We start from the raw sequence: 26,776 nt of genomic DNA on the forward strand, positions 1-26,776 counted from the left end.
CACTCCATGGACTGGCTGTGGGGGGACTAAGAAAAACAATACATCTAAAGATGTCCCATTCTACTTAGAATTCAGAAATATTTATTGAAATATTTATTTAGGCAGCTAACTCTAAAACTCATAGCCTGGACTTTTAAACCAGAGCATGAGTTGTCTAAACACTAGTTTCCTTTGTCAGGTACTGACATTTCAGTGCTTCAGGCAAGGAGGGCATGAGGAAATGCTCTGAAGCTGGCTTCCAGTGGATAATTCTATCAGGCCACTGACATTCTGACATACTTTAGGGACATGTTCAATCAGGCAGCAGAATGAAAATCCTTCTTTAGTCCTTCCAAGATTTTCAAAAGTCTAATTTTCATTGTGGCTATGAATTAAATTCTGATGTCTTAAATCACATAGGAAAAAAAAAAGAATAAGAAGTGAATGAACATTGGGCATGGTGACTCATACTTGTACTCTCAGCACTTATGAGCTTGAAGCCAACCTGGGCTGTGCACAGCAAAACTTTGTCTTAAAAACAATTCTTGAGAAAGAAAGTGAATTATGCATATTATATGACACTGGAGCCTACCTACAAAATAAGAATTCCATTTCTTAAAGTTTCTCTTCACTAGAATTATATGGGTTATAATTAGCATTAAGTAAATTTTAAATTTATTGTCCACACTGAAATAACGCTACCGCTTAAACTCTGATTTTGTAGGGGGATAAAAAGATTTTTCTGGAGCGAAAAGCGAACAGTCCAATAAGAAACAAACCAACACCACTTACCCATCACCTACAAGGAGAGTTCAAGGGACTCACTTGATTAATATTTGAAAATATTTTCTGCTCACTGTTTGTAAATTATTTTCTTATTCATGTGACACATCCTTTAGTAACAATTCAGCATTTCCTTGGCTACTTCTATGTATTTCCATAATGTGTACCACAATAAATGGCCTTTTCTGGTCCAGTTGCAATCATCGAAGGGATCAGATCTGCTCACATTGCAGTGCCTTTCAAGCACCTAAGAGACTCTGCTAATGCTCTGGAGATTGTACGGATAGAACAGGGAACCCCTGCTAATAAGGGCACACTTAACTCTGGTTTTGCCCTATTCAGACTGAACCTGGCTAAGGTTTTCCTCTGGGACTATGAGGTTTCATCTACAGTTGGATGTTCTCTACATTGGTGGTCAGAAATAAATGGCTCAGGTCAGGAGCATTGCCTTCTGCCCAAAGCCCCTCCTCAGTGTGCATTCCACTCAGGCTTCCACTAGGCACCTTTGGCTAGTGAAAGACAGAAGTGGGACTGGGTATATGAAAAACATAGATGTGAGAAGAAATGGGGTTTTAACCCATTTCACAGGCCTTACTTAACCAGATGCTACTGTTACAGACCTATCAAGGCAGTTCCCTGAGATCCCTAGATGCAGCTGGATCAATGATGCTTTCATTTAAACACTCCGCTCATTCACACCTGCCTTCTTCCAAACCAATTCAGGATTGCTATGTAAGAAAACATAGGCAATTTAAAATTTCTCAATGTGCATTGGAAACTGCAAGATTCTAACAGAGTAAAAGGAAGATGATCAAATAAGTTGGTGTGACAGTATTCTGTAAACCTCAAGTTGTTAGGTAAACCTTGCCATTGTTGGTTTTCCTTTGCTTTGAGCAACCCTGAATCATTTCAAAATTATACAAAGTTTCAACAAAGGAAACAAGATGACACTCTAGAGTCAGAGAGGAATTATTTTCTAATAGTCAAAAAGTATGCATAAATAGCAGCCCATAAATAATCTCATTAAAATTTTATGCGTCTCAGCCTCAAGCCACACTTGCTCTTTACCAAGACACTTGTAACTGTGGGCCAAGAGTTCCTATAATAAGGATAATTTCTTTTGTAAGAAATTCTTAGTATTTCTCAAGAATCTCAGAACTTCAGTTGAGCCAGTTTTGTTTAGCAACCTGTCACAAGCTCTTGGGTTTAACTGCAAGTTTTTTCTTCCTTTTCTGCTGATTTCAGATTGGAAAAGGATACTACTGCCAATGTAATGCCCCAAGGGGGTAAGAGCTGAGAAAACAAAGCAAGCCCAAATGCTTGCTAGTTAACGCTGCAGGTTACCTTTGGCATGCTAAGAATTAGCTTGCCATATTTCATAGACAGTATTAAGAAACAGGTAGGTGGGAGAGCCTATTGTTGGGTAAGGAGCTGGGAAATCCAAGGCAAATAGGTTCTAGAGCCAGATCACCTGGGATCAAACCTAAGCCTACCCCAAACTAGCAGTATGATCCAAGGCATGTTTCCATTCTTCCCTTTCAGACAGCAGTAACAGCAGCAACAAACTCACAGTATTGCCATGATGATTAAGTAGGTTAATATATGGAAGGTCCTAAAACTGCCTCATCTACAGCAAACACGTGCTTACTGTATCACTGATCTCTAATTAGGATGGAAAAATAATCAGAGCAAAAAAAAGTACAAGAAATATCACAGCACAAGACACCTCATCTGACAAAACCCATCTGATCGCCATCATATTTTAGTACGTGACACATTCTCAGTAGATTTCTGTTGAATGAATAAATGAATCAATCAAACCCTGACTCCTTAAGCAGTCACTTTTCAACTGTAGACACATTAGACTTGTTCCTCCTGTCACCACCCCTTGCTACTTGCTACTTCAAACTGATACGAATCAATGTAAGGAAAGAAGCAAATCATTTCAGACTTACTGGAAGGCCAGAGATTTGTTTAGATAAAAGCTCCTGTTAGAGCGCAAGCATGAACACAGTCAGTGACAGCAGGCAGAACCTCTGTAATCCCCAAGTCCTCATTTTGTTTTGTTCCTTGAGAAGGTGGAGTGTGATGGCAAAGAGTATACTAGATCCTAAGAGAAGGCAGCTCAGCCCACAGTGTATAGAGGCAACTGAAAGTGCTGACCTTAGGATGTCTGTGGGACAGATAGAGGACTGTTCGAAAGAAAGCCTCTGACTTTGGAGTTCTATATCTAGACAAACTCCTTAGTGCAGGCATGTGACAACCCCAGAGAGTACGCAGAGTGAAATAGAAGGCTGAGGGCAGAGCAAAGAAGTTCAACAGGGTTTGAAATGCAGCAGGAGGAAGGCAGGTGGGGTGGGGTGCTAAGAGAAGAAAGAAGCAATGGCAAGAGGGGGCCGCTGAGCAAAATGGGTTGAAAAGAAGGGAGTCTGCAATAGTGTCAGTTCAGAATAAAATTCAGTAAGATGACTGCAAAGCAACCAATGGCTTTGGAAACTACACATGGTTTCAGTGCAGTAGTGGGAAGGAGACAGGCTGCAGAGGTTTAAAGAATGAATGGGAGAGCAGGCAGCAGGGGGCCTATAAACAGACTTTTTTTCCCAGAGTCAGGCCACAGAACACAGAAGAGAGCATTGGGTCTGGAGAGTGGATGCCTCTGTGAATAGGTACTGATGGTCTCTAATGTCTCTTATAAACAAGAGGTAATGAGAGCAGGGGTATTGGGTTAAACAAGAGCACACAGTACACCATCAGTAAATAGATTTAGTGGATGGATGGACTGATGGTAAAGAGTGCTCACTAAATCAACTGAGAGACAAGAATGTGTAGTAAAGAAGAAGATGCCTGTAATTGGTTTGGAGAGAGGAAAAAAAGAACAGCCAAGAGTCTCAATGTTAAAGGTGAATGAGGAAGAGAAGATAGGGAGGAGCAAGCCAAAGTATGCAAGTCTCTGTGCACCTTGTGCAGCTGACATGACTAACGTAGCTCATTTTGACTAGACTGTAAATACTGATGGCCTACCTAACTTGAGGTTTGGCATTCTAGTTTCAGTTACCTATAGCCCAAAAACACTGCTTGGAAAATATAAGGAATAAGCAATTCATAAGTTTTAAGTTGTATACCATTCTGAGTATAAGATGATAAAATTTCATGCCACACTGGGTTGTGCTGCTCAAAACATGAATCATCCCTTTTGCCCAACCTATGTATACTGTATATGCTATCCACCCACGAGCCATTTGGCCATCTTAACAGACTTACTGCTATAATACCGCAGTGGTTGAGGTTGAGTTCACATCATACTTTACTTAATAATGGCCCAAAGCACAAAAATAATGATGCTGGTAATTCAGACCTGCCAAGAAGAGGTCACAATGTGCTATGACTGAAAAGGTGAAGGCTGTCAATCAAGAAAAGAGAAAAACTGGGTTGCTACCCTAAGATTTAGAGTAAGAATGAATCTCCTGGGGCTAGAGAGATGGCTCTGCGGTTAAGAGCACTGGTTGCTCTTGAAGAGGATGTGGGTTCAAATTCCAGCACCCACATGGCGTCTAACAACTGTCTGGAACTCCAGTTCCAGAGGATCTAACACCCTCTTCTGACCTCCATGGGCACTGCACAACACAGGTGGACTTACACATATGCAGGAAATAAATACACTCATACTCATAAAAAATAATAATAAAATTTTTTAAAATAATGAATCTCCTATACGTGAAATTATAAAGCCAAGTGAAAAGAAATTCATGGGAGTTCAGAGGTTGTACATCGAATGCAAAAGCTGCATCTTTAGTGTGTAAGGAGTACCTAGGGAAGATGAGAAGGGTGTTATATGTGTACATGTCTGTATTCATGGAACAAACAGTACAGGGTTCAGTAATAACTGTGGCTTTAGGCATCGACTGGAACAGGGTATCTAGAATAAGGTGAGATTACTGTATTAAAGAAGGTTCAAGACACAGAGGGAGAAAGGAAAAATAAAAGCCAGCTAGGGAAGATAACTAAAACACGTTATGATGCCATTTCCTGTGTTATTTTACTATACTGTTATATTAAAATTTTTATTTGCCACTCTATTCCCTAGTTCACATTTTCTGACTAGTTCAATTTTTCTGAAAAGAAAAATTGATCTTAAAATGTTTCCTACTCTGTGGGTAAAATTACTCACATTAGTCAGCATTTAGGGCTTGATACTGTGAGATCCTTCAGGTTTAGCATTAAAAATGCCTGCTGAGCACTTTGGCTAAATTTTTGAAAAAATATTTAAGACCAGGAAAATAAAAGCTCCTTCCACTAGTCATTATTTCCACAGGACTTAAATGCAATCTTTGGGGAAAATACTGTTTTTTATTAAAGTTACCGAAGATCTGCAATCAGTGATTTCTCTTGTTAAATCTGCAATCAACCAATTTTGAGAATGTCTGGGGTCACCCTTGGTTCAAGTGGAACAATACTCTGCAGTGACTTCCAAGTTATAAATCTAGAGCTATCACAATCTTCCTCTTGTTGGGCCCTACTCTCCGCAGAGTAGGATGTCTGAATTCGTTCTTGCATGAGATCACTGTGGGCTGTTTCTAAAAGTCCCCCAAATGGAGACTGATTTCCCTAGCATTTTTCTTGCCTTGCTACTTGGGAAAGCCTTTTGGACTTCTGAAAGTCAGGAGCCTTAGTCCTTAAAGCATACAACATATAACAAAGTGGTTAATTTACACATCATACCAGGGCCACAAGTCTGCATTTCATCTCACTGGCTCTTACTGCAAGTTTTTCAAGGATGAAGATCCTTTTCCTTTTTCTCCCAACTTACCCAAACTTAACACAAGGTAGGTGCATAACGAATGTTTAGCAAATACTTGGCTACTTGGTTAATCGGTCAACTGATTGGACTCTAGTTTTTCAAGTAAATGGTAACAACAGGCCATGGATTATCATCGTCAAAAATTTCACCTAAGAATGTGACTGTTTGCAGATCAAATCGCTTGTTCTAACATGACCTGAACTGGCCTGTTGAAGTAACAGATAGCATGAAGAAAAGCTGGTCCCTACAAGTTTTGTTTTTCTAGCTTGCTTTGTCAATACGTTCCATAACAGGTAAACTCCCCATTCCTGTTGCTCAAAAACATACTTAGGAAAAAGTCTTAAAGAGATTTGGTACCACAGATGAAGTTGGCCAGGTCCCTCTCTAGGAACTGAGAGAGAAAAATCAGTGACAGAGCACTTTTTTGCCAGAAGTTAGGAGAAAAAAAAGCCACACAACACAGAACACGTGATTTCTCTCTACATACAGAATCTCAACCACCCCTGGGTGGAATCTGGAAAGTCAGAAGGCTCCAAGCTCCCAATAGAAAGAAAGACAGGACCGCAGGATAAAGGAAGCCAAGCAGGTTAGCACAGCACCAGGAAACATCCTTTCAGTCTCTGCTTCATAAGGTCTAACCTGCTACCAACAGAGTGACAGGGTGTTATTTCAAATGTACATCTCTTTATCACAATTAGGTCCAGAAGCCAACCTCTGTACCTTGCCATCTTCCCCAAAGCATCATCTCTGTCCACAGTCAATCATATAAGTGAAACTGAGGAGCCAGGGTTCTAGACTGATGAGACAAACGGTCCCTTGTTAACTCAGCAGTCAGCAGATCAGGATGTAATTCTTTCCTTCCCTAAGCCTCACAAAACTCAGTGGTAACCACAGAAGGCTTAGAGTTTGGGATCTTGAGGCTGGCCAGGGAGAGGAAATTCTACATTTACAGCTCTGTAAAGCCCAACTTTCTACATGCAATGGGTAAAACTTAGGTACTTCAGTACTCTCTCCCCAGGCATCTCTGTTCAAAACAAGATCCTCTGAGAAGTTTGGGCAATAAAGAATTATCTATTTCAGTCACTTCAGAAAAGCATCTCTGACTTCTCAAGACTCAGAAGTTCCTTATACTTGTCAGAAAACAAATGTGGCTTAAGCCAACATCTGGAAAAGAAGACAGCAACCACAAAAAAGGTAATTAAATTAATAAGGAATGTTTTTCAGACATAACATTACATAGGCCAAAAAAGTGTTTTCAGAACTATCCAGAACAAAGTTACAGAAGTTACTTAGAAGCTAAATTTAAGTGTATGAATTCCTGAAGGGCATCATTTAGGAGCAGATCACCTTGTAGGCCATGCCAAAATGGATCCCCAAGTTCTTTTCTTTTCAAGACCAAGGAACCCATAAAAATGTGCAAAAATTGGGTCTGGAGAGATGGCTCAGCGGTTAAGAACACTGGTTGTTCTTGCAGAAAACCCGGGTTCAACTCCCAGCACCTACATGGCAGTTAACAACTGTTCATAACTCCAGTTCCAGGGGATCCAACAGCCTCTTCTGTCCTCCCCAGGCATTGCACAACATGGGTGCCCTTACCTACATGCAGGCAATACATGCATAAACATAAAATATAAATAATAAGTATTTTTTTAAATGTGCAAAAATATGTCAGATGTTTGGAGGAAGGTTCATCATTTTATGTACTGCCCATTTGGGGACTGTGGCTAAAATGTTCAGTGTTCTGAAATAAGACATCTTAAGCAGATGCCTTGATGGCCATCCTGCTCAGTCTCAGATGCATCACAGAAATTCTCCGGAAAATATGCCCAACATATCAGTTTTCTTCAAATACTTCCATTGCTGGGCAGCTCAGTACTAGGAAATCTATTTTTCTTTTTCTTTTTTCTTTTTTTTTTTTTTTTTTTTTTTTTTTTGTTTTTTTGAGACAGGGTCTCCCTACAGACCCAGCTGGCCTGGAACTCACTATGGAGACCAGGCTGGCCTTGAACTCACAGAGATCCACCTGCCTCTGCCTCCCAAGTGCTGGGACTAAAGGCCGTGTGCCACCACGCCCAGCTGGAAATCTATTTTTCTTTGACAAAGAACATTGCCTTTCAGAAAACTCTTCTTTGTCTTCAAAGTTGTAATTTCCTACTTTCCTACTATGAAAAAGACGAATTAAGTGCTTTCTGCCATTCAGCAGCCTCTCAAGTATGTACAGACCATTACCATGTTGCCTCCAGCCTAGTCTTCTCCAGTTTAACTGCTTCCATATGTCTATCTTCCTCTTTATCATTGTTACTGCCCCAGAAAAATATTAGTTTATCAATGACCCGCCTTAAAATGGGGATCCCAGGGAAGAATCAAAAACAGAATAATGTGGGCTTTGCCAACCAGCAGAGTTCAGGAAGACTATACTAAAGCCCCCACCATCCAACAGCAGTGCTGTGCTACAGGGCTTCCTCATGCTCACCAGAAAATTCCAGTTCCCAAGACTTTCTCAAAAATCACTATGAAGGCAGACAGCCCTCATTTTATATGGACACAATTTTGACTTAAAAAAAAATCAGAATATGGTACATATCTCTACTCTTGGCCTATCAATGTAGTCTTCTAAGGCTATTTGGAATCTTCTCTCCCCCCCCCTCCCTTTTCTTTCTGCAAAATTTTGTTTTGTTTTGTTTTGAGACAGGGTTTCACTGTGTAGCCTGACTGGCCTGGAACTCTCTATGTAGACCAGATCTGCCCACCTTTGCCTCTAGAGTGCTGAAATTAAAGGTGTGTACCACCACACCTGGCTTGCTCCGTCCCTTTCCTCCCTACTTTCCTTCCTTCCTTTCTTTCCATTTACTTACTGGGGGAGGGGGGTGGAGATCAGAGAATAGCTTTCAGGAGTCAGTTCTCTCCTTTCACCATGTGGGTCTCTAGGATCGAACTCGGGTCATCCGTCAGGCTTTATGGCAAATGTCTTATCTACTAAGTCATCTCACTGGCCTCTATTTTGAATCTTATTTTTCAATTATTGATTATATCATGCATATAAAAGCATGGAAATATAAATAATATAACATTCAACCACTTGCCCAACACCCAGCATAAGAAGACAAATAAATCACAAATAAAACTAAAGCTCTTAGCTCATGGTTCTCAATTGCCTCCTTTCCCCAAGTCATACAGAGGAAATGGCTATGGGCCTGAGTTTGTATTTGACATTCCCATCTTTTAAGGTTTCTGCCATACATACATTTGGTAAGCATGCAATCAAGTCTATTTTCACTTAAAATAATTACTTAAGTAATTCAAATGCTGAATAAAGCTGTGCTGTAGATATCTACCAGCCTAGCAATACCATTGAAACAATGAGGTGACTCAGGCATGACTTATTCTTAGGGGCTCCCTACTAGTTCTCTGCAAATAAAGCACAGAGCACTTGTAAGCAATACATTTAATGAGCCAGTTGGAAATAACTGATATCAGCACAACTGCATGGTTATTTAAAACTCTCTTCTACCTTATTTTTGAAGAGTCTTCTGTAGGCTGCTGGCACAGTCCCATCCCATATTGCCCCCACATACTGGCATGGTTCTGAGCCCTCTTTTGAACCTGAGACCATCAATTATCTGGGTCTAGGGATGCACTCACTCACAGGCCACAGTGTACTTTTTCTAACACCTCACCTACATCTGGCTTCAGAGTTTTCCTTCCCATTTACTGGGAGAGACATGCCAAAGCAAGTGCTAACAAAGTCTGCTCTCTCAACCCAAAGAAATGGCCAATGTCAATGCCATTGCACACTGTATGCACATTTTAAAATGATACATTGCTACCCTGTAAAGATAAATAATTACTATGCTTTAATTTGCATTTTAAGTGTTCCCTTCCTTCTCTCCTCTTTCCCCCTTTATAGACTTTCTCTCTTGAGATTTCCTAAAATCTTTTAAATTTATTTGTTATTTTATGTATATGAGTGTTTTGCCTGCCTGTGTGCAACGCCCTGAGAGGGCAGAAGAAGGCGTTAGATTCCTTGGAACTGGAGGGTATGGGCAGTAATTCACTGCCATGTAGGTGCTGGGATTTGAACCTGGGTCCTCTATAAGAGCAGAGGGCTCTTAACCAGCAGCCAGAGTTCTTAACCACTGAGCTATCACTACAGTCCCTCTCTCTCTGGGTTTTTTAACACACAAACCTAGGAGTGCTATTTTCTAAGCAGGACATTTATCTCCATTATACAGACCTAGCCCCAAGTACACCGAGGCTCTCCTACATGGCTTCTGTACTCAGGCTATATTAATCTGGGAGGTATGCATTTTTGCTTTGTTATGATTACATGATTTTCAAAAGAAAAACAGTATCTTGCCCCTTCTTCTATCGTTAATGATTCAGGCCCCTTTCCTAGGGCCCCAAACCTGCAGAGGGTACTGCAAGGTGGACCTTCACAGGGCCTCTCTAGAGGGCAGTCAGAAAGGAGTTCATAGTAGAGGAAGCTCTTGGGTCACAGGCTCATGAGGTCAGAGGGGACCAAATTAAGGACCAAGACCTTAATTTGATTAAAATTTGTTTGAAAAGGAAACAGAAAGTCACAGAGGTGAATGACAATATAATCAAATGCCAGAGCTCATACTGGAACAGGCAACTTCTCACAGGCCAGATAAAATATGAAACCCAGCTGGGCCTTCTTTCTACATAGCCTGTGACCAACGGTATACAACATGCGGCTCCAATATTATAGGACTGGAAGTCCTTGAGTACTTCAGAGATAATACCTATTCACACCCAAAAAGTCTCAATTCCAAACTAGTTTCATGTTTATATTACTCAATTTAGCTCAGTGCCCAAACTTCGACTAAGAAAAGTACCACAAAACAACAAAACCTACAGCTGTTCTACATGGAGGAGGTTAAGATTTATGTGGCGAGAACAAGTGCTGAGCATTAGTAGTATAACACAATAATGATGAGTGACAAGAAAAGAAGTCCAATGATAAGTGCTGCAGACTTTGGAAGAGCGGAGCAATCGGGACCTGGAGGTGGAAAGGGAACAGGGCAAGACTTCTACCTTGGTAGTACTTAAACTGCTCTGCTTGTCTCCATCTTTCTATAAAGAAAATGTTGCCGTCTACTTATCTCAAAGGACTGTGGGAAGACAGAGCAAGTAGAAATGTGATGCACAGGAGCTGGGCATGTACCTTACATGGTACCTTACTTTAGTTGGTAGAGTATTTGCCTAGCATGCACAAAGCTCTAAAATTAGAAGAGCTGATTTAGTCTTGGGAAAGACCTTTAGCCTCTAGAAAACCCCAGACAAGTGTGCATTGTGAGATACATTCAGAGAGCCAGTTGGCACTACTTTTAAAACATGAATTATTCAGCTCTGTGATATTTCAATGGAAGATGAATGGTCTTAAATTGAAGGTACCATATTAATGTAGGAAAGGGCTGTGTGTTTGGATCAAGCACAAAAAAATAAACAAGATCTTTTTAAAAACTGTAACAACATACTGAGATTAACATGAACATTTCTGTTCTAAGATGATGCAACAATCTTGTGTGCCCACACAGAACTTGGAAAACTTCAATCAGTAACTTCTAAGGTTCAAGTTGACAAAGTAACAAAGAAAAAAGCTTGGGCAGGTTCTTAAGTATGGAACAAAGGACCAGAAATATAAATCTACTGAGTGAGAGTGAGAGAGAGAGAGAGAGAGAGAGAGAGAGAGAGAGAGAGAGAGAGAGAGAGAGAGAGAGAGACTGAGACTGTAACTGGAGATTCTATGAACCTCAGTTTCCCAAGAGAAATAGGGATGGCAGCATATTATCTCAGAGTCATGGTAAGCAAAATGTTACTACCTAGTTAAAAAAAAAAAGTTAGGGCTCAACAAAGGCTGGTCTATTTTCTACTGACTTCTGTGCAAAATAGTATTTTACTCATTCTCTGTACTCGTAGGTCAAAATCTGTATCTGTTTGTGTGTGTGTGTTTGTGTGTGTGTGTGTGTGTGTGCGTGTAGAGGCCAGAGGTCAATGTTGGGCGTCTTCCTCAATCACTTTATACCTTATTAGGGTGTCAGATACCCTGGAACTGGAGTTACAGACGGTTGTGAAAACCATGTGGGTGCTGGGAGCCAAAACCAGGTTCTCTGCAAGAGCAGCCAGTGCTCTTAACTGAATGAATCATCTCTCCAGTCCCATCTTTTTTGTTCTGAGGCAAGGTCTCTCACTAAACCTGGAGTTTACCAATTTGGCTAAGTTGGCTAGCCAATGAGCTCCAGGGATCCATCTGTCTCTGCCTACTCAGCACCGAGATTATAGGTGTGTACTGCACTTGGCTTTCTTTTTATGTGGGTGCTGAGGATTCAAATTCAGGTTCTCAGGCTTATGCAGTAAGCACTTTACTGACTGAGCCATCTCCACAACCCTTGAAATTTACTTCTTATAAGCTTCTTAAATATCCTAACCTCAGCATGACCCTGCTACTGTCTAGTTTATCAGTGGCCTCTATGTGTGTGGCTCTGATGGTATTTAAATTTAATATTTCAAATTTAATCTTGCTAATCCAAGTGTGGGCCACAGGCCATCACAGTATCTGGAGTTTGGAGTTCTTTTAAGAAGTAGGCTTACAGACACAACCATGACTCTTCTGAAGCAGAATTAACATAATTCCCAAGTGTTATGCTTATATCATAATGTTGAGAAACACTGCTCTTTTTATTTAATTTTATTTTTTATGTGTATAAGTGCTTTACCTGCCCATATGTAAGTGTGCCACATAAATATGATGCCTGTAGAGGCCAGAAAAGGGCATTAGATCCCCCAGAACTGGAGTTATAGACAGTTGTTAGCTGCCATGTGGGTGCTGGGAACCAAACCTGGGTTCTCTGTAAGAGCGTTAAGTGCTCTTAACCACTGAATCATCTCTATAACCTGAAACACTGTTTTATTGACATGACATACACGGACCCTGGATGAATGAGAGATGACTGGCTCTCTAAGGAATTAGTTCTGCTGCTAATAGTACTCTGTAACTCTATATTCAGGCAGAAAGCAACTATGGACCATGGCATTTTCACTGGCAGGACAGAATACTTGGCTAATTTCTTGTTTTGTACCCTTTTTTTGCTGTTATACTTTATTTTTATTTTATGTGTGTTTTCTGCATGTATATAAATAGGTATACCACATGTGTGTAGTGCCTTCAGAGGCCCCAAGAGAGCACTGGATCCCCTGTAACTAGAGTTACAGATGGCTGTTAGGTATCATGTGGATGTTGAGAACTGAGCCCAGGTCCTCTGAAAGAGCAGCCAGTGCTTTTAACCCTTGAGTCAACTCTCTAGTACCAGCTTTGTGCCTTTGAACTTAAAAACAATGTATTGGGTTGAGGATATAGCTCAGTAGTAGAATGCTTGCCAAACATGAAAGGCCCTAGGTTTCATCCCCAACACTATAAAACAAAACAGTATAAACTAAACCAAATAAACCAACCCAAACAATGTGTGTGGCTTCAGAGTAATATTTAAATCTTCTATATAAAGTAATTTTTGTAGTATCTTTGAATATGATAATTAATGTGCATACTGATTATATGTAAACAAAGGCATTTGGAATGATATTTTCAGTGTAGCAACTTCTATAGGGTGTGGTGGTACATGCCTTTAATCCCAGTAGGTGCAGGCAGATCTCTGTGGGACTGAGGCCAGCCTGGTCTACATAATGAGTTCCAGACCAGCTGGGGCTTGAAGGAGACCCTGTCTCAAACAAAATAAAATGAAACAAAAACAATGTACCAACTTCTGGCTTCCAGAATGCAACAGATAACAGACTGATTAGTAAAAAGCTTCTGCAAATTGAAAGTTCTCCACACAGACCACCAGGTTTCACAGCATATCTTGGTTTCTAATGTACCCTGTAACTGTCTATTTGTGCCTTCCCCCCTTGTATCAACTTTGTGAAAACATTTCAGAGTTTTTTCCCTTTAAAAGAACACTTTGAAGGCCCTTGAAAGTAAAATTTACCACGTAAATTCCTAAAATGAATCACCGAATGCTGGATGAGGCTGACTGGTAACTCTGTGTATCAGGAAACAAACCAACCTGAGTGAGTCATCTCTGATCACAGATAACATAGCCAGAGCTTGGTGGCAAACAAGCAGTTACAGCAATCACATGTCAGAATCTTGGGTTTAATGGTTTCTCACATGGAAATGCGTTAAGTCGGCTTCAAGAAATCAGGATGTGGGACCCAGAGCACCACATAATAATAAACAGCTTTCTGGAGTTTCATTCCACTCTAAGTCCATTTCTAGCTTCATTAGATATATTAAAGGCACTGCCTTGTCAAGAGATAAAAAGAAAGGTAAGTGCTATCAATAATAGGACAGGCTTCTAAACTGTTTCTTAAGAAAATGTGAATTCTTTTGGAGGCCTACATAATCCAAAATAAAAAAGGCAATCAGAAGGTGACAGACACCTCAAAACGTGTAACAGCTTGTAGAGCCAGGCTCCTCAAGCAGGAATGCCTATTGCTGATGTGTCACATGTTTCAGGCACTCTAGGCTTGAAGGAGAAGATAAGCAAGACTATGGGCTATGTGGTACTGCCATAGGCATGCCACCCACTGAAGGATTTGACTCCTCCAGAGTGAACAGCCAAATGTCCTCTTAAGCCACAGAACAGGGAATACATGCCAGGATCAAGGCTGCCCCATCACACCTGTGGCGGTGGGCCCAACACAGGTATAATGCAATCAGGCCATGTTTTTCAAAAGGGTTATCTTCTATCAACACCACACACTCATTAGCAGGCCCCTAAGGAAAATACTACTGACAAAGTGGATTCTAATGAGCTCCACATCCATGATATAAGCATCTGTCTTGTAGCACAAGAAACCAGTTTAGAGCAATGCCTCATGCTCCTGCCATTACACAATGCCTCCCAAAGCCAAAATATTGATTATAATTTCCAAAATAAGAACATGAAGTTTGCCTCTAAAGTCCCTATGCCAACCAACCCCCACTATTTCCCTTATAGCATGACACTACCTGATAATGAAAGGAACAAAAGGCGCCATGCTGAGTGCAGAAGATGAGCCATCCATTGGGGACGGGTGGAGTCTCTCCAATACCAAGAGTAGGAGGAACATGCTGGGGTGACGATCCAGCTCTCCCACCTCCCTGAAAAAAAGTTATGGTATGTAAAAGATTTCAGATTAAAGACATAAGGCATTATTTTCAAATACATTTTGCCATTAATTATGTATATGAATCAAGATTCTGCATGATGAAAGGGACAATTTTCCTTTGGTCACCTTTTCCTCCATTACCTTCCTGTCTTCCTAATATGCATCAGGAGGAGAAGTTGCGGGCAAAGTGAAGGATTGGGCCTGTGCACATGATCCTCTTCTAAAAGCAAATCATTCACTTGAGTACACTGCTCCGGAGAATAAAATGTGAGGCTTTCTATGTCTGAATGCATTTAAGAAAGCATGAATAGGCTGTTACCAGGGCCAGAAAAGCCTGTTGGCACATGTGAGGAAATGTATCATGAACAAAAGTAAATTTCACTGACATAATTTACTTCCTAATTATAGACTAGTCATACACATCAAGTACACATACTGGTGAAAAATACAAAAAGGATATTCTAAGATGCCCATACTAAAAATTCTCTTTCCAGCTACAGAATAAGATTGAAAGGCATTGAGAATGCTTCTTCTATGTGGCCTGCTGAGGCTGGGAGTCCTCTTAATGGCTCTACTTTGTATTTCCAAAGACACTGATCATTTTTGCTCAGGTAGACCTATTAGTTAGCCATCTTCTATAATTTCACAATGGCTGCAACAGGCCAGCAATAAAATACTGGTATCCTTTAAGAAAACTCAATATGTAAACGGAGATTTTGAAAAATAATAGGAAGAAAATAATTCTTGGGTATCGTTCCTCAGGAACCATTGACCTTATTTTTTATTTTTACCTTCCCAAACTGATTTTATCAGGTAGGTACAATGGGGCTGTAGAAGAGTAATAGAAAAATTATGGAAACCCTCTTGGTGCCTGGGACTGGGAAAGGTCCAACATCAAGGCCTGGGTGCCCAGGACTACGTGTGGAGTCAACACTGTAGGTGGCCGTCAAGCGAGGTGGGGAGTCCGTTCTAGAGAATTAGTCCTCCCAAGACCAGAAACTTCAAATGACAAAAACTTCCCCTGTCCCATGTAAGTTCAACACAGAGGAAAAGCCACTGCCATGCACAACCTGGGACCTTGGGAGAGGGCGCTGTAGGGTATGCAGTCACTCAGAGAAGGCTGAAACTGCTGTCCAACATTAGGAAGTCCTCTATCCTCCCATTTGCTCTACCATCAGCCCACCGAGAAATGTGGAACCATGGCTCACAATTAAGGACCAAAGCTCCACTCATAGGAGGGGATCCCAGCTTCAGGTTCACAGGAGGGGACCACAGCTCCAGCTTATAGGAAGGGACCATAACTCTGGCTCACAGGAGGGGACCACAGCTCTAGGTTCTTAGGAAGGAACAACAATTCTGGCTCACAGGAGGGGACCACAGCTCCAGCTCACAGGAGGGGATTACAGCTCCAGCTCATGGGGTGGGGGCACTGTAGCTTAAAAATTTTTTTAAATTATTTATTATTATTGTATATATGATGGGGGTACACACACCAAAGCATATACATGAAGGTCAGAGGACAATTTCATGGAGTTAGCTTTCCCTTTCCACTATGCAGTCTTGACTGACCTGAAACTCACAGAGATCCACTGGCCTCTGCCTCTTGAGTGCTGGGATTAAAGGTGTGCTATCACATCTGGTTCCTACCACCTTTATGTGGGCTCCAGTGGTCTAACTTAGGCCATCAGCCTTACATGGCAAGTACTTCACACACTGAATCATCTGGCCGGCCCGACCCTATCTTTTGAGACAAGATCTCTCACTGGGACCTGGAAGTCCCCTATTACACTAGACTGGCTAGCCAGCAAGTCTCAAGGAACCTTCTGCCTCCCCAACCCAAAGGCTGGAATTGCAAGTGTACATGAATCTATACTTGGCGTTTTACATGGGTGCTGGGGATTGAACTTACATTTTCAGGTTTACATGACAAATACTTTATCAACCATACTATCTCCCCAGCCCCTGAAGTAATTTTTTTAATTAAAAAAATGTTTATTTGTGTGTATGCCTGTGGAGGTGAGAAAAGGGCATCAGATCCCCTGGGACTAGAGTTACAGTTGTGAGATGCTCTTCATGGGTGCTAGGAGCCAAGCTTCAGTCTTCTGAAAGAACAGCAAGGGCTCTTAACTGTTAAGCCAGCCATCTCTCCAGCCCCCTGGAAATAATTTTTTAAAAAATTTTTATTGCCGGGCGTGGTGGCGCACGTCTTTAATCCCAGCACTCGGGAGGCGGAGTTCAAGGGCCAGCCTGGTCTACATAGTGAGTTCCAGGACAGCTGGGGCTACAGGGAGACCCTGTCTCAAAAAAGACAAAAAAAATTACAATAATAATTCAGCAACATTAAAAAAATTTTATTTATTATTTTTATTCTATGCATATGTGTATACTGCCTGCATGTAGGTAAGTGCATCTGTGTCCTGCAATGCCCGTGGAGGTCAAAAGAGGCTGTTGGATCCCCTGGAACTACACTTACAGACAGTTGTTAGCTGCCATATGGGTGCTAGGATTCAAACCTGGGTCTTCTGCAAGAACAACCAGTGTTCTTAACCACAGAACCATCTCTCCAGCCCCTGAAAAGAATTCTTAAAAGAAGAAATCATCACCTACCTCTAAGAAGTCAGTTCTTACATGACATTAAAACCAGGATTAATTTTGACAAAATTATATTTTAAAATATAATATGAATGCCGAGCATGGTGGCGCACGCCTTTAATCTCAGCACTCGGGAGGCAAAAGGCAGGCCTGTTCCCAAGTAGACTCGATTCTTCTTCTATGTTTTGTTTTGTTTACTGTGTGTGGCCCAATCAGTTTCATCAAAGTTGCTTAGAGGAGCTTTCATGAAAGTTCATTTACAAGAAGATGGGTATCTTACAAGTGGCTACAACACTGAAGAAAATGTCTCTCCTCTCCTAGCAAATGTCTATAGGTCCTTGGGGGGGGGGTGGATAATTGTGAGCCCCCCGCCACCTTATGTGGTGTTTATTACATTTATTTACTTAGTGTGGGGGAGATGGTGAGGAGGGTGGGATGGTGGGTATGAGTGGCATGGTACGCTTATAGAGGTCAGAGGACAATCTGTGTGAGTTGGTGCTCTCCTTCCATCATATAGGTCTCTGGGATCGAACTCAGGTTGTCAGGCTTATTGGCAAGTGCCTTAACCCGCTGAGTCATTTTTTCAGCCCCATTGCTTGGTTTCTTGAGACAGGGTCTAGCTAGGTAGCCAGGCTGGCCTTCAACTAGTGGCAATCTTCTTATCTGTCTTTCAAGTGCTAGAATTTCAGCATGAGCCACTCACTCTGTCCAACCTAAAATCTTAATAAAATACTTCAGCGTGACTACTTTGCCCAGCTTATTCTCTCCTTACCTGTCCACTGTATTGGCTACAGCTTCCAAATGTTTGAGAAGAAAGGGATACAGATCTGGGAAACGAGAGAAAAACTCTCTTCCTGACATTCTGCAGAGGGAGAAATAGAGGATAAGACATTATCAGTGATCTCTTTTAATCTGATAGCAAAACTTCACCTCCCCCTTTAAAGGAAAACAGTGAAGATCGATTGTTTGGATATTTAATGACATAAAGTTATATAGAAAATCCACAGAGCCTTACATTTAACAGTCAATAAAAATGATGCATATAGTAATGATTTGAGAAGTACTCTTCATGCATGGAATTATCTCCATATTCAAGATTATATATGCCTACAAATATTTAGTATTAACTTCAGGCAGGGAACATGACAAGTTTGCACAACTGATTAGAGCTATAAGCACAGTCAACACCTGACTGTGACTGACTCAGCTTCAGTGATAAGGACAGGCCCAGAAAAAGGTTTCTCAATCTTGGCACCATAACTTTTTGGACCAAATGATTCTTTGTGGGTGAGGGTAGTTCTTTCTGCCGCAGGATTGTTCGTAATCTCCAAGGTCTCTACCTACTAGATACCAGTAGCACAACATCTCTCTCTCTAACCATGACAATCACAACATCTTCAGATATTGTCAAATGTATTTGGTGAGACACAATGGCCCCTGACTGAAAACCACTGCTCAGGAGAATGGTGACCAGAAGTAGAAATTTGGAGTGTGAGGACCTGAAGGGCCCATTCTAGCTGACACCTATAAGGATTAGTTCTTCCATCTATAAAAACTGCTCTTGAGTTCAGGGAAAGTCCTAAAAACAGTTTCTCATATTGCACAGCAGGCCCAAAAGCACAAACTTAGTAAAGCATTTAGGAAAATAGCATCTTTGTGACTGTTAAAAGAATAGAACTGCTCATACACAATGGCATAAATATTAAATATTCCCTAACCTACCCATCTACATCAACTCTGGAAATATGTTCCTATTCATGAAGACCCATATGTCACAGTTTGTTATTCATTCTACTGTTGACAGACAGGGGAACCTTCCTCCATCCACTCATTCTGAATACAACTGTTATTCTAACATTCTGGAACAGAGTTTTTGTGGGCATAGTTATCATTTCTTTTGGACCAATAGCTGAGAATAAAACTGAAAACTGCTATCATTTTAGGAAGCTGATAGTTTCTAAAACAGTGACACTGTTTTATACTCCTAACAATACTACATGAAAGTTGGCTGGGTCTACATCATTCCCAACACTTGCTGTTGACTTTCATCCTTTTCCATTTTACCTCAACTTGAATCTGTGGATCCGATTTGCATGACTGATGTACTGAGCAATCTTGAGTGCTTTGGTCGTTGGTGTGGGCTTCCAGTGAGCATCTAGTCAATACTTTTGCCCATTTTACAAATAGGTTGCTTTTTTCCTAACACACAAACTCTCTCTCTCTCTCTCTCTCTCTCTCTCTCTCTCTCTCTCTCCGTGTGTGTGTGTCCTACTTTGTGATAATTTTAGTTAATAATGTCTTTTAATGAGGAAAAGTTTTACATATTTCATGAAGTCAAATAATTTATCAAATTTTCCTTCTCTGGTTCATGCATTCAATATGCTGAGAAATCTCTGCCTACTTCAAAGTAACAAATTTTATTCTAGAAGTTATTTTTAAATTATTTATTTAATAACCACATAATTAGAAGTATTTCATTACAACAGCATTGACATATTCAATTACAATTTCCAGAGATAAGATGCTTCTCTTTGAAAACTGGCTGTAAATTTTTAGGTTTACAGATGAATTAATACAGTTATACAATATTGTACTCAGTATAAACCCTGTAAGATATAAAATTGAATGAGGTTTTAACCTTGAAAAAAGATCTTCATTTCATTATTAAAATGCAGTTTCATACAGAAAAATTCATTTTTAATGCAAATTGACATTAAGATGTTTGCACATGCCTTTCTAATCTCTACATATCTGATTATTACCAGTAATAGTTGGTTACTTTCTGAGCTCCTTGGCATCTGAGCATGGAAATAAAGTCATCAGGTAGATTTCAATGGTAATGTTTTTCACATCTACCAATTATTAAGGAGCAAATTTTTATGCTTTGAAGAATTTTTTTTATACACCCACTTCCCAAGTAGCACCCTCCCATAGCCTCCCTCCCCCAGCTAGAGCCCTTATACTCTGATATCCCTGCTACTGTTTACTGTGTTGTCAGCACCCCCAGCCATTCCCAAACCCTATAAGACATAAAATTGAATGAGTTTTTAACCTTTAAAAAAGATCTCATTTCATTTTAAAATATGCTGTTTCAAACAGAAAGACTCATTTTTAATGTTACTAACACTTAGATGTTTGCACATGTGTCTTTAATCTCTATGTATCTGATTGTACTAGTCAAAGTGATTTACACTCAGATCCTTAGTACCTGAGTATGAATATAAAGTCATCCGGTAGATTTCACTGGTAATGTTTGTCACCTCTACTACTTAACATGAAGTAAATTTTTATGCTTCCACCTCAAATATGTCTTTTTTAATTTGTTGATTTTTCTGTGTGTATATCATACAGAACATCCCACAAAAACTTATTCAACTACATACCCACTTGGCACCCTCCCACAGCTACCCCCTCGCACATACTGGAACCCATATACTCCATCATCCCTGTTACTATCTACTGTGTTGTCGACACCCCCAGCCATTCTCCAGTGCTTGTCTGTCTGCTGAATCTAGTCAGCCTATCTAAAGATCTTTGTTTTAGGAAGATCAGCTGTTCCTCATATAGCAGCAATCCGTTGTCAATATTCCTTTAGATAAGATAGGGGTCTGCTGTTCATTTTCCTGGTTCTATGCTGGGTTACTGTCTGGGAGTCTCTTGTGCCACCTTGGCCAATAACTCCAAGGAAGGTCTCTCCTGTCTGGCATTGTTTCGTCTAATATAGCCTTTAGCTATACATATGGACTCTTAAAAACTTATACTGACCTCATTAATCTTTGGTTTTACTTTCTTTTAGGGTGTTTAAGATCCTACAGTTGGCCCAGATAAAGCAATTTATTTTTACTCTTAAGGTTGTTTGAGAATCTCTTCCTCAGAGGTGACATGGGCTTGGGAGGAGGCCCTGGCTCCATTCTTTTACCAGTTACATCTAAGTGAAGATAAGTCAAAGGTACTGTTCGACCATGACAGGCTTCGCTTGGAAGCATGGAGGAAATGTTTCCTCTGTGTTGACACTCCTCTTTGTAGACTGGACACTGGTTCAGGTCCATCTGGTGGAGTCTCCATGGCCTTGCTCAAGAGGACAGGAGACTTACTACAGTTACAGGACATTGTGAAAGATGCTCACAGTCCCCTGGAATTTAGTCAACCTAGGAGGGCAAGGAGCAAAAACTATCCTTTATGTCCCCCCTGACCAAATTAGTATAGGGCTCAAAGTAGGGCTGTTAAACATCCAAGAAGGTTAGTTCCAGTCTGGTACTTTAAATTACTATATATACCATGTAGATAGAGCTTGGGCAAAGACCAAACACTCTCAGAAAAACCTTCCCTGGGCATATATTACATTCTTTGATCTGGTTGTATGTATACTTTGTCAGGAGGTTGTTGGCCTAATATGGTTCCCTCTTGTTTTCTAAAACTAGCTAGTCATTATATATCTCTCACATTGTCTAACCTTTCCACCATGGTTTCCCCAATTAAGGTGCCCCCATTTTTTTCCATTTCTCCCTTAATAATAAATACCCTTCTCCTATGGTCCCACCTCTCTTGACTTCCTTTCCCTTTATCCCCTAGGTTCCTTGTATGATCTTCCCTCCCTACTCCCCTTAAAATAACCCCATTTATTGTCTATATCTCCCTTGTTAACACCTGTTTTCTACTGTTCTTCTCTTTCAGACTCTTTCTTTTCCTTTAATTCCCTGGTTCCTCTTCATTATCCTGGTTCATGTAGTTATGTCTGGATACATATTATAAGGATTTGTTGCTAGGACCCACATATGAGGGAAAATATGTGGTTTGTTTTTTTTTTTCTGAGTCTGTACTTCACTTAGTATAACAGGTTCTAGCTCTATCCATTGACCTGCAAATTTCATGATTTCATTTTTCTTTACTCCTGAGTAAAACTCCATTGTATAAATGAACCACATGTTCATTACCAGTCATCAGTTGATGGACACTTAGGTTGCTTCCATCTCTAAGCTATTCTGAAAAGAGCAGCAACAAACATGGATGTACAAGTGTCACTGCAACAGGATGAGTTCTTTGGGTATATGCCAAGGAGTGGTATAACTGGGTCGAATGGTAGGTTCATTTGTACTTTTTTAAGAGTTCTCCATACTGCTTTCCATAGGGGTTGAACAAGTTCGCAGCCCCACCAGCAGTGGATGAGCGTTCCCCTTACCCCACATCCTCCCCCACATTTGGTATCATTTGTTCTCTTGATCTTAGCCAGTCTGACTGGGATAAGATGAAATCTTAAAGTGGTTTTAATTTGCATTTCCCTAATTACTAGTGATGTTGAACATCTTTTAAGATGTTTCTTAGCCATCTCTATTTCTTCTTTTGAGACCTCTCTGTTCAGTTCCTTAGCCTATCTTTTCATTGGGTTGCTTCCTTTCTGATACTTTGTTTTTTGAGTCCCTTATATACTCGGGATGTTAAAACTGTCAGATGTGTCACTGGTGAAGATTTTCTCTCATTCTGTGGGTTTTCTCCTCATTTCCTTGGTTGCTTCTTTTGAGGTACAGAAGCATTTTAGTTTAATGAGGTCCTATTTGTTGATTCTTGACCTTGTTTCCTGGACAGGTGATGTCAAGTTTAGAAAATCCTTTCCTACACCCATATCTTGTAGGTTACTGCCAATGTTTTCTTCTAACAGTTTCAGAGTTTCAGGCTTCACATTGAGGTCTTTGATACATTTGGAGTTGACTTTTGTACAAGGTGAAAGATAGGGGTTTAGTTTCATTCTTCTACAGGTGGAGATCCAGTTTTGCCAGCACCATTTGCTGAATATGGTGTCTTTCCCCAAGTGCATTGGCTCCTTTTTCAAATGTCAGGTGGCTGAAATTGAATGTACTCATATTTTGGTCTTCAATATTTTCCATTGACCTAAGGGTCTATTTTTGTGCCAATACTGTGTGGTTTTTGTGACTAAAGGTCTATAATACAGTTTAATATCTGCTATAGTAATTCCCCCAGCATTGCTCTTAGTGCTCAGGGTTGCTTTGGTTATCCGAGGTCTTTTGTGCTTCCATATGACTCTTACGATGGTTTTTATCAATTCTGTGAAAAATGTCATGGGAATATTGAGTGGCATTGCACTGAATCTATAAATGGATTTTGGTAGGATGGTCATTTTCACAATATTAATTCTTCCAATCCATGAGCATGGGAGGTCCTTCCATCGTCTGAAGTCTTCCTCAATCTCTTTTTTAAGGATTTAAAATTTACTTTGTAAAGGTCTTTAATGTCTTTGGTCAGGTTTATTCCCAGATTATATATATATATATACACACACATACATATGTATGTGTGTGTGTGTGTGTATGTATATGTATTTTTTGCCGCTATTGGGAAGGGGAGTGCTTCCATGTACTCTTACTCCGATTGCTTCTTATTGGTATATAGAAAGGCTACAAACTTTTGTAGATTAATTTTGTAACCTGCCACTTTACTGAATGTGTTAATAAGTTCTAGGAGTTTTCTGGTGGAATTTTTGGCATCTCTTAGATATAATATCATATCATCTACCAAAAGGGATCATTTGGTATCTTCTTTTCCAATTATTACTCTGTTAATTCCTTTCTCATGACTGATTGCTCTTGCAAGAGTATCAATCACTATGTTAAAGTGGAGTGGAGATAGTGGATAGCCTTGTCTGGTTCCTAATTTCAGTGGGAATGCTTCCAGTTTTTCTCCATTTAGAATGATGTTGGCTGTGGGTTTGTTATATGTGGCTTTAATTATGTTGCGATATGTTTCCTCCATTCCAATTCCCTCTAGGACTTTGAACATAAATGCATGTTGAATTTTGTCAAAGGCTTTCTCTGAACCTATTGAGATGACCATGTGGTCCTTGTCTTTAAAACCATTTATATGATTTATGACATTTACTGACTTAGTTTATCTCTGTGATAAAGCCGACTTGATCATGGTGGATGATCTTTTTGATGTGTGTCTGTATGTGGTTTGCAAGCATTTTGTTGAAAATTTTTGCATCTACGTTCATTAAAGATATGGGTCTATAGTTTTCTTTTTGGGTTCTATCTTTACCTGCCTTTGGTATTAGAGTGATGCTGGCTTCATAGAAAGAACTTGGAAGTTCTACCTCCATTTCTATCTTTTTGAATAACTTTAGTATTGGATGTAGATCCTCTTTAAATGTCTGGTAGAATCATGCTGTAAATCCATCTGGTCCTGGGCTTTTTTCAGTCGGGAGGTTTTGTATTACTGTTTCAATTTCCTTATGTGTTATGGGTCTGTTTAAGCTATTAATCTCTTCTTGGTTTAGCTTTGGTGGATCCCATGCTTTTAGGTACGTGACCATTTCTTTTAGGTTTTCAAATTTAGTAGCATATAGGTTTTTAAAGTATTCCCTTATAATGTTCTGTATCTCTTTCGTGTCTGTTGTGATGTTTCCCCTTTCGTCTCTGATTTTGTCGATTTGGAGGTGCTCTTTCTTTTGGTTAACTGGGCTAGAGGTCTATCAATCTTGTTTATCTTCTCAAAGAACCAGCTCTTGGATTCGTTGATTCTTTGTATTGTTTTCTTAATTTCTATTTCATTAATTTCTGCCCTGATTTTTGTTATTTCTTCTTGTCTGCTGGGTTTGGGTTTCGTTTGCTGTTGCTTTTCACGTGACTTGAGCTTCAATGTTAAGTCATTTATTTGTGATCTTTCCAATTTTTTAATGTAGGAACTTAGAGCAATAAATTTCCCTTTAAGGACAGCTTTCAGCATGTCCCAGAGGTTTTGTTGTTGTATTGTCCTTTTCATTTAATTCCAGCATACTTTTATTTCTTTCTTAATCTCTCCTTTTACTCAATCATCATTCAGGAGTGTGTTGTTTAATCTCCATGTCTTCATGTGGTTACTGTGGATTCTTCAGGTGTTGATTTTAAGCTTTATTGCATTGTGGTCAGATAGAATGCATGGAATTATTTCAATCTTTTTGTATTGGTTGAGGTTTTTTTTGTGCCCCAATACATGGTTGATTTTGGAGAAGGTTCCATGGGGCTCTGAATAGAAAGTATATTCTTTGGTGCTTCAGTGGAATATTCGGTAGATGTCTGTTAGGTCCATTTGATATATGGTATTGTTTAATTCAGAAGTCTCTCTGCTAATTCTCTGTCCTGGTCTATTATAGTTGAAGGGGAAAGAGAATTCTTCCACTACATAAATAGAATGAAGGAATTCATGTCCGCAAACACAATCCCTTTAGAGAATTCTTGAAGCATTACAAACAGCTAAAGAAAGGATCAACTATATCCAAGGGTAACAGAAAGAAACTAAATGAAGGTATGACTGTGGACATGCACAGTTATACCAAGAATGCAAACCGAAATCAAAATGATAGGAATAAATACACATCTTTCAATATTAATATTAAATATCAATAAACTGAACTCCCCAGGCAAAAGACACATGCAATGCAACAGGATTCAATGGTCTGTGTCTTTGGGGAGTTCAGTTCATTGATATTTAATCTTATTAATGAACGTGGTGTATTGAATACTGTCATTTTTATTTCTGTTCACGTCTGTTCATAGCTGTACATTTCCACAGTTATACCTTCAATGAATTTCTTTCTGTCACCCCTTGTATATAGTCGTTCCTTTCTTCAGCTCTTTGTATTGCTTCAAGAACCCTCTGAAGGGCTGGTTTTGTGGACATGAATTCTTTCAGCTTATTTATGGAAGATTTTTCTTTCCCCTTCAACTATGATAAACATTTTTGCTGGTTAAAGTAATCTGGGTTGGCATCTGTGGTCATTTAGAGCTGGAAATAGTTTAGTCCAGGCTCTTCTGGATTTCATAGTTTGCACTGAAAATTCAGCTCTAATCTTGATGGGTTTTCTTTTATATGTGATTTGTTGTTTTTCTTTTGCAGCTTTCAGTATTGTCTCTTTGTTCTGAACGTTTAGTGTTTTTACTATGATGTGCTGTGGAGACTTTCTTTTCTGGTTCCATCTGTTTGGTGTTTTATATGCTTCTTGTATTTGTATGGGCATGTCTTTGTTTAATTTTGGGAAATTTTCTTCTACAATCCTGTTGCAGATCTGTTCCATACCATTATCTTGAGATTCTTCTCTTTCCTGTATGCCTATGATTTGTAAGTTTTTTTTTTAATGGTGTCACACAATTCTTGCACATTCCATTCTTGTGTTTTTTAAAATTTTTCCTTGATATTGTTTTCCATTTCATTTATCCTATTGGTGAGGCTTTCTCCTGTCATTTCTAAGTGACTTACTGAGTGTTTTACTTCCTTCTTCATTTCAGCCTGAGTATTCTTCAATATTTCTAGCTCTTTCTGAATTCAATCAGAAGTTTATCCCTATCTTCCTTCAGCTCTATGATTACCTTGTTTGTGTGTTCTTTAAATTCAGTGAATTCTTTTATCATATTATTAATTGTTCTTTGGAATCCCATGTCTGCCATTGTCTCTAGGGGGTTCGCATTG

At 39.8% G+C, this 26,776-nt stretch overlaps 1 protein-coding gene across 4 annotated transcripts in view; it reads right to left on the bottom strand.

Annotated features, from left to right (window-relative positions):
* The window catches only part of Thada (THADA armadillo repeat containing), a 408,197-nt gene that overhangs the window by 198,841 nt on the left and 182,580 nt on the right, over positions 1-26,776 (bottom strand). For all 4 annotated transcript variants that reach the window (XM_029564835.1, XM_029564834.1, XM_008835873.3 and 1 more), the window contains exons 27-28: positions 18,093-18,182; positions 14,589-14,720 (exon numbers count right to left, since the gene is read on the bottom strand). In XM_029564835.1, the coding sequence (XP_029420695.1) occupies positions 14,589-14,720; positions 18,093-18,182 (222 nt within the window). The remainder of the gene's footprint in view (positions 1-14,588; positions 14,721-18,092; positions 18,183-26,776) is intronic.

This window comes from Nannospalax galili, unplaced genomic scaffold, assembly GCF_000622305.1.
Source record: "Nannospalax galili isolate Female #2095 unplaced genomic scaffold, S.galili_v1.0 scaffold257, whole genome shotgun sequence".
Taxonomy (NCBI): domain Eukaryota; kingdom Metazoa; phylum Chordata; class Mammalia; order Rodentia; family Spalacidae; genus Nannospalax; species Nannospalax galili.